At 34.1% G+C, this 9,270-nt stretch overlaps 1 protein-coding gene across 1 annotated transcript; it reads left to right on the top strand.

The window, feature by feature from the left end:
• The first annotated feature begins 397 nt into the window (after positions 1–397).
• LOC144967637 (elongin-B-like) lies at positions 398–9,013 on the top strand. Its single transcript, XM_078905151.1, has 4 exons — positions 398–514; positions 4,961–5,113; positions 6,409–6,511; positions 7,086–9,013. Exons 1-4 carry the CDS (start codon positions 512–514, stop codon positions 7,199–7,201), a joined length of 375 nt encoding a protein of 124 aa, XP_078761277.1. The 5' UTR covers positions 398–511; the 3' UTR covers positions 7,202–9,013.
• The last annotated feature ends 257 nt before the right edge of the window (positions 9,014–9,270 follow it).

The raw sequence follows: 9,270 nt of genomic DNA, 5'->3' as shown, positions 1-9,270 counted from the left end.
TTAACCCTCATCTTTAAAAAAAAAATGTTTGTTGTTGTTTCAAGAATTTGATTGACTAGCCGGCAATATGAGAAATACAGCCATAATAAATAACGTATTGACAACTTGCCTGCCAGTGGTAACAAATCGAACAATAAAAGGTGCCCAGGTGAGCCAATTCAAATATATAAAGAAAACATAGCGGGTAAACATGAAACATATCTATATATCGAAACATTACAAAAAAAATTAGCATACAGGCGGAAACAGAGCAAAAGGTCAGACATATATTAAAAATAAAGATGAATTTGATAAAGAAAATTTTGTTCCATGAGGAAGATAGCACTTAGACAGCGAGCAATCTCGTTCGATTCCCCGCAACAATTAATTAAAAATCATGATTTCTAATCCAAACCGTACTTTTTGTCACGTTTTATCTCCTTGTCAAGTGAGGTCTAACGCGATTTCTACAGGAACTTCCTGTCTCTGAGTCTCTGTCACTGAGAAAGTGAAGCTTGAAACAAACAAAAGGATGGTGAGTTGCCAAGGCAGAGATTACCCCGAAAATTCCAATAATTTACATTGAATCAAAATGAATTTTAACTATAAAAAATTATATATATAATATTTATGCCTTTCATCTAGGAACTAAATATCATAAATGTGGTATTTGTTTTTAATTTATCATCCGATGTTTAGAAATCGACCCAACTTTTCATGAGGGAAAATGCCGAATTTAAGTTTTTATTTTCGTCGTGGGTGCGTTCAATCTCTAATAAGTTCTTGACTGTATTAAGAGGAGAAAAGTTCATTTGTTTATTACAATCATGCTCCATGTCTACGTTACAATTTGCTTTTCGAGGATTGTATTATTATATTATTCCGATCAATTTTGCACTCCGTAGCCGTACGGTGAAAATAGCTTGGTAGACTATTTTCACTCTTCTTACTCTTACTCTTACTGATTACTGTACGGTGACAATTGTGTGGTAGGCTATTTTCATCGTACGGTGATGTATTGGAAGCTGATTGTCACCGTACGTTGATAATATCTTGGTAGGCTATTTTAACGAGCTATGTTGCAGAAAATCAATGAGTGTCTTTGAATGAATCACGATATATTTATATTACTTAGATACAATCAATTACAAGTACAAGTTTCAACGAGCATCAATGCCAATACCAGGTTTTAATCAAGTGAAATAAAAAACCGTAATTACAAAAGACACGAAGTTTTAATCTCCTTTAACCTGTATCACAAGCTTTTTAAAGCTAGAAATTTTCGGTGAAAAAGGAAGATAGACATTTTAATGTTGTCACTATTGTTGACATTCATAGCTCTTTATGAAAGAAAAAAAAAACAACTTCCGCAAAGTAATACAATCCAGTTTTCATCCCAATAATTAAATGAAAAAGGCAAACTTTAGAAAAAATGTGTTTTGTCTTTTAAATTTAACCAAAAAAAAGTATTTAGGCAAACAAACAAAAAATGATTGTCCAAATAAAGACGATAAAAAATACCTAGAATCTGGGGGAAAGAAAGTCACGACACAGTCGAATTTTAATGACAAGCGAATGTGCATCCCATTGAGCTAATGGGACCTATGACAGTTGGACGTAAAAAATATTTAAATAAACGTAGTGTTTTTATGCACCTCAGTTGACGGTGTATCTTAACGGATCGTTTTTATACACCTCTGTCACGCATGAGCATCCCACCCAATTTCATCAGCGAAATTGTGTTTCTGTATTTGGACATGACGAAAGTTATATTGTGACATCTGTAGGATGTGTTTGTTAATAAATAATAGTAGTTTTAAAAATCGAAATATAAAACCAGAAAACAGCAGTTGCATTGAAGGTAAAATAATGTTTTAGAAAGACCTTATTAAATGTTTTGAACAGTCAGGTGGCTCCGTAGCGCAGTGGAAAAGCTGTCGACTCTAACCTTGGACGTACTGGGTACGATTCCCACCGTAGACATTTTTTTTTTTAAAGTCTACTTTATTGAGAAAGACAATATGTTTGTTTGTTTTGTTTTTTTTGTTTTTTTCAAAAACTTTTTATCATGTTTTTAAAAAAACTTTGATTTTAATTTTCTAAAATTATTTATTTATTTGAGATCAGTATTTTGTGTCATGTTTCTTTTTACTTTTAATTTTTAAAATTATTGTTATTATTCTTTAATTTATTATCATTGTATAAGCGTACATCAGTAATCACTAAGCAGCGTGCTAAACTACAATCTAAAACTATTTAAACCTCATGCAGCAACATTTTCATTAATTTACCATCACCGCCAACGGAGGTGCATAAAAACGATGCGTTTTTGTACTCCTCCAATGGAGGTGCATAAAACGCCACCTAAATAAATCTCAGTGTAGTAGCGCTCGTGGTAGTAGTAGTAGTAAGCACTCGGTGGATAATAGTGCTTCTGATTGGCTGATACATACGGTGAAATTAGCCTCCTTTATTATTTTCACCATGCGATAGCCTGGTACCATTGCCGCTGCAAAAAATCACATTATCTCATTTTCTTCCTTTAAACTGGCGCTGATATGACCTTACATTTTTTGCAAGTATGTGAAACCGTTAAAGACAAATACCTTTCCATTCATTAAGTAATTATGGGTTTTCAGGAAAATAATCGCAATTTTATTTTGCAAAAAAAAAAAGAGGTGGCGTTTTTATGCACCTCCATTGGAGGTGTACAAAAGCGCACCATTTTTATGCACCTCCGTTGGCGGTGATGGTTAATTAATGAAAATGTTGCTGCATACGTCCATGAGGTTTAAATAGTTTTAGATTGTAGTTTAGCACGCTGCTTAGTGATTACCGATGTATGTTTATATAATGATATTAAATTAAAGAATAATAACAATAATTTTAAAAATCAAAGTTAAAAGGAAACATGGCAATGGCACACAAATACTGATCTCAAATAAATAAATAATTTTAGAAAATTAAAATCGAAGTTTTTTTTAAACATGATAAAAAGTTTTTGAAAAACAGTAACAAAAGAAGAAGAAAAAAAACAAACATAACAACAAAAATTATGTATTTCTCAATAAAGTAAACTAAAAAAAAAGAAAATATGTCCACAATGGGAATCGAACCCAGTACTTTCATGGAGTCTGACAGCTTGTCCACTGCGCTGCGGAGACACCTGACCGTTCATCACATTTAATGTCTTTCTAAAACATTATTTTACCTTCAATTCAACTTCTATTTTCTGGTTTTATATTTCGATTTTTTAGATTATTATTATTTTTATTTAAATTAGACATCCTACAGATGTCACAATATAACTTTTGCCATATCCAAATACAGAAACACAATATCGCTGATGAAATTGGGTGGAATGCGCATGCGTAACAGAGGTGCATAAAAACGATCCGTTAAGATAACACTATGAAGAAGAAAAAAACACACCATGTCAGAGCCTTATCTGGGGGTGAAATGACCTAAAAGTATTTTGCAAGTGCCCTCCTTTTATTAGCTTATGTAGAGAACCTCTTCGTACAGAAAACCACTTGACTACCTACCATAGATAGTTATTTTTGCAATTCTTCCTTTACTATTTATAATCATAAAAGTAAAGGACAAGGTTGCCAAATTTTCCGTATATTTGTACAGAATTCAGTATGTTATAAACCTTCAATATGTCTTCTATTCACCTGCTAAACTGAAAAAAAATAAGTACATAACGTCTTTTTCACTGGAATTCAGAGCTCAGTCAGAGGTCCATCAATGGGTTGTTGTAAAAGTTGAGTAAATTTTTGCCTCCTGAATTGGTAACCCTGAAAGGAATCCTGTCACAAACAGAGAATAGTTATTACAAATTACAGACTCTTGACTGTCATTGGCTGTTAATTCCTTTATTTCTTTTTCTTTCAATATTTTTTTTTTTAGCTACTTTTCTTGAAGTTTGTAATGCGTTTTTATTTCAATGTTTTCATTTTAAAAATCCCAGTTTTGTTTTTATTTTTTGTTTGTTTTGTTTTCATGACATTTAAAAAAATTAATTTTTTATTTGGGAAATTTGCCAATTGTATAGGATAAAGACTTCCATCAAATCTGGAACAGTAACAACCCCCCCTCCCAACAAATCTTGTTTGGAGAGAATAGTCATGAGACCACCACCACCATATCAATAATAGTGACATTAATCTCGCTCACAGAATAGCGATATCTCCTGACTATGTCCATCACATCTTCCATCTTCGTGTCTGCTGTCCGCATTAGCAAAAATGTCTTCCTATGTACAAGAAAATTTTTTTAAAAAGACCTTGAGTTGCAGAGTGTCACTCAATTATTTGAAGCCAACAAAGACTTTTGTATTGAATATAGAGATGTGTGTAAAAAGGCGTCGTATTCCATCCAACATCAAGGTTGCCAATTTTCCATATATTTACAGAATTGAGTATGTTATAAACCCTCAGTATATTTTCCAATCACCTGCTAAACAGAAATGAGTAAGTGCTTAATGTCTTTTTATTGGAGATCAGTGCTCAGAAAGGGGTTGATCTATGTGTTTGCATAAAAATTCAGTAAATTTTTGCCTCCTTAATTGGCAACCCTGCAACATGTTAAGTGCTGCTTTGGGCTTGCAATCCAGTGTAAAGCCAAAGGGCTTTGACGTTGAGTTGATATAATGACTGTAGCGAGACTTGAACAAAAACCATTCATTTCAATTTATGCATGTGACCTCGGAAGGAGAGGATAGCAAAGTGCTGGGTTGACAATTTATAGGAATGACGGATGGGGTGCCCGGTCTTATAATGAGGCTAGCTGAGAATAGATCTAGATGGATTGAGAGTCCTTACTACAAAATCATCTTTTGTTTTCTCTACGGTCACCTCCGGAGAAAGGGGTGAGGTGGACAAACAAAACTCCAGATTTTTATTTATTTGTTTGGTTTTCACAATTTAGATCTGTTGGATTTTATTTTATTTTATCAATGTATTTATTTATTTTACAGGATGTATTTCTTATGATCAGACGCAAAAAATGCACCATCTTCACAGATGCGAAGGAGAGCACCACCATGGGAGAGGTGAAGAGAATCATTGAAGGCATTCTTAAAGTTCCTCCTGAGAATCAAAGACTTTACAATCTTAATAATGCAGAAGTTGTAAGTTTCTATTTTTTCTTTTCATTATTTTTTTTTTTTTTTTGACATTTTTGTTTTGGGTGTTATTTTTTATTGTCAAACAACTTTAGAAGGGCAAACGAGTTGGTAGTCGTCGTAATCTGTAGCTCTCAGATTTGCTCGCTTCTGGGTTCAGCTGACCTGCCTACTGATACTTCTACGAAAGATTCACAGAATTACGAAATTTGCTTCAATATCATCAGAACTTTCTGATCACCTAAGTCATGAAAACTTCTTGAATATAAAAGTTGATGCTAGACTACATAATTTGGACTTTGAAGTGTTATTTAATCCTTATGAATTTTTAGATTTTTAAGTTGGCAGGTCTTGTTCAGTGATTTTGAGTCCTTATTTTATCCCTTCTTTTATAAGTGCAAAGTTGGGTTTCTTTTTAGAAATGCACTCTTTTTAAAAAAAAAAAAAGATAATTGAAGTATTGTATAAGCATTGTATTATTTGATTTAGCTAAGATATAAAATTTTTGTATTATCTTCAAAGAAAAAACTAGTGCAATACAGGGTTGCCAAATCATGTGGGACAGTCCCGCATTTGGGACTACTGTCCCACTGTCTCGCATTTCAGCCCAGTTGTTGATAGTTATTAGTATTAGGAGAAAATGACTGTAATATCATCCTCTATGGTTAATCAATACACATTTTGTATGTCTGAGTAGTCCCTTCAAAGTGTATGTAGTTGATGTCTTATAATATTGTATTTTAGTTTAGGGGGTCAATGACGAGGTATTATTATATGATGCCTCCAATACGTGAGGTCAATGACCGAGCTATTTCAAACTACATCCAGCTGGTAGTGTTATTGTGTACTGTCAGCGCTACTGTCCCTATTTAATTTTGGCAGTGTGTGTGTGTGCCTATTATTCCGTCCCTCATCCTGCCCCAACATGTCCCTCATTTTGACTTTCTGAACTTGGTAGCCTTGACAATATCCACTAAAATTTCTCAAAGTTCTTTATGAGGGATCTCTGGCCAACAGCAACAGTTAACATGTAGGATGAGACATGACAATATTACAATTTTTTTTCAGAGACAACATTAATGGCCAGGTACTCATTTTACACCCGAGTAATACGAGTAAAGGATCTTCTCCAAGGACTCAACTATGTACTGCTCAGAGTGGGGTTTGAGCCCTGGACCTTCGATCTGAATGCTCTTGTCATACCACCACTAGACTACATAGTTGCACCTTCATTGTAATGTTTGTAATAATTGTGACTTATTCAAACCGTTGACCTTGAACTTATCCTTTTTTTCACGCAGGTGATGACAGATGACAACAAGACACTATCAGACTACGGCTACACCAGCGCTGTTGCTCGTGCCCAGGCTCCAGCCACTATTGGACTTGTTTTCAAATCTGAGGGTAAGCTTGGTTTTCAACTCAATCCTGACTGGGTGGGTGGGATCCTTGACTTCTCTCGGAATGCGGGGGGGGGGTATTATTGCTGTACATATATACCTCCAATATCTTTTTTCCTTTCCATGTTACTCTCATCTTTGTACTGGATTGATATTGCTGAGCCCTGGCAGGGATCCTTTGCTGAGAGGGAGGCAGTTAAGTTTATAGTTCCTGTTTTTGAGAGCTGATATTTTCTACCTTGTAGATCAGCTCAATAACAATAGAAAATGTTAGGGGCTACCTGAATCCGTTGATCGTGAAAATACTAACAAAAGAGTGAAATTGGGAACAATACAGACAATGGACGTTTTGGGTACAAACCCTTCGTCAGCACAACAATATTCAAATTAACGTGGAGAGCATTAAATTAAATGCAAAATAACTTGTATCGTCTGTACTCAATTGTGGTGGGTTTTTGAGGATGATGATTGATGTAAGCAGATGGGTGGAACTTCTGTCAAAGGTAAGTTGGCACTAAGCTAATTGTTTGAAATTTTATTTATTTATTGTTTTCTTTTTTTTTTCCCCTCTGATTTAGATGGAGAGTGGGAAACTTTAGATGTCCATCCTTTGTCCAGCCCACCCGAGCTCCCAGACGTGATGAAACCCCAGGACTCCAACCAGCAGCATCAGCCTGAAGCCAACGCAGTTTAAAATTGGAATTGAATCATAATTTATCAACATTAATTAGTTTGACCATTACAATTCAGCCTATTTCCCTTTTCACACTTTTCTCTGCTGTTATGTTAGTTTTTATTGTTAATATCTTTATGGTAGAGGCTTCTAGTCAGGTTACAATGTAAATTTTGAGAAAAGTTTGTAATGAAGAATAGAAAGATGGAAAAATACAAAACAAAACCTGCGAGCTTTTGCATTACATCATGGCACAAGCTTTACCTGATACTGATGTATTATTGGGGCTAGGATTGCACATTTTATGGGTTAGATCTTGTCATTTAAAATTATGGATACGGTTAAGTTTAGCTCCTTTAATAACACACATGAACATGCTACTCTCTCTCTTTCTCTTTATCTATTTCTCTATCTGTTTTTTGTTTGTTTTTTTCTCATTCACACATCTCCTTTTTCACGCTCCTTTTAAATACAAATCAATTTCTTATAAGCAACTTACCTCCTGGGAATCAATCATTATCTAACCAGATTTTGACGGGACGTATAATTTATTATTGCTTCATTTCTTATTGATAACGCATACCACGTAGTTATATTTTTTTTCGCATTTTTTCTTTTGTATTATTATTATTGTTATTTTTATTATTATAAAATTTTTTTTCGCATTTTTTTAAAAAAAACAAAAAACGATGGTGTAACATGCTGTCTAGATAATTTCTATTGCCATCATTTATACTGAGTGGGTTATGTCTATACATGGATTGTCTGCATGTTGCGAACTGTTTTGTAGAGAGATGGTTGTAGAAGTTTTATGTGCTTATTAAATCTTTTTGCAAGTGCCAATTTCATGCTCTATCACTGTTACTAAAATGCTGGATTTTGATTTTAGGTTATTAAAAATGTTAAGAAATAGATGGACTAGAGCTGAGCTGGTGGTTCAGATAAATAAGTAAGAAATGGATAAATGTCACATTTTGAAACTTTAAATATCAGGGATGGCTTTTTCTGGCTAATCGGCTTTTTCAAATCTTCTGGTTGACCTTGGTCATTATACGTGATTTGATTTTTTTAAAAAGATGACAGTTTTGGTTATTTAAAGGCCACAGTTAAGGGTATCTTAAGTGGATGTAGGCATCATTTTCTTTGATTTAAGGGAGATATCATTTGATGAAGAGATGATTTTTACGAAATATTTTTATATAAGACGGTCTTTACGAGAATAACTTCCAGGTTTAATAAAAAAAATTTAGTCAAGCAAAAGGCATCCTTGAAATAAACAAAACTTTTAAGATTCCAATATTTTTCAAGTTTCCTGGAATTATTGTAATTTTTGTTATTTATTTTTTAGGACCAAAACGTTCACACAGTCAATAGAGTAGTTAAAATCACGTGGAACTTTTATCGTATTTGGAGGTAGCGAAAGCATTTTGTAAAGGGAAGTGGTTTTTTGAGTGTCATGTTTGTCCTATTTGCTTACCCGCTTGTATTAAATAACCCTTTTGTTTCAGAAGGGATGTTGATCTGTGAGATTTGTGTTTTCTTGAATCATTGCGTCAATAGAGTATGCATGTGGCGGTTAGATGATCTTTTGTATTGATTGGCTGTTTAGAAGAAGAACAGAAATTTATTTGTATTTGGTGATGAGATACTAATGAAAATTGTTTTGTTTTGTGTTTTTCGTCTCTTCCCCCTCACCCCCTGACTTGATTATTGATTCGAATCCAAATTAGATCATGTTTGATAATTTATTGTCCCCCCTCCCCCCTTTTAAACCCTTTCTCAGCAAAGGTTTGTACATGTAAAATAATTTGATAAATCTTCTTAAAAGAAAAATCTGGTTTTTCTCTTGTTTTTATTTATTTATATATTATTAATTCAACGAAACAACCAGGATAACTGGGTGGGGTTCCTGACCTCCCATAGTGGGCAGGGGGGTACATACTGTGTCTTCTATCCCCTTATAACTGCTTTACAACATGCTTTCTGTCTTTGTCTTGGAATGAGATTACTTGGTTTTGTCCTGGCCCTGGCCGGAGTCCTAGCTGGGAGGGAAACAGTCAAATGCAGAGTTATTGTTTTGGGAGGTGATA

This window comes from Berghia stephanieae, chromosome 3, assembly GCF_034508935.2.
Source record: "Berghia stephanieae isolate SIO BIC M18660-M18661 chromosome 3, UCSD_Bste_1.3, whole genome shotgun sequence".
Classification (NCBI taxonomy): Eukaryota; Metazoa; Mollusca; class Gastropoda; order Nudibranchia; family Aeolidiidae; genus Berghia; species Berghia stephanieae.
Note: the sequence above shows the minus strand (reverse complement) of the source record. Positions and strands in the feature narration are given on the sequence as shown.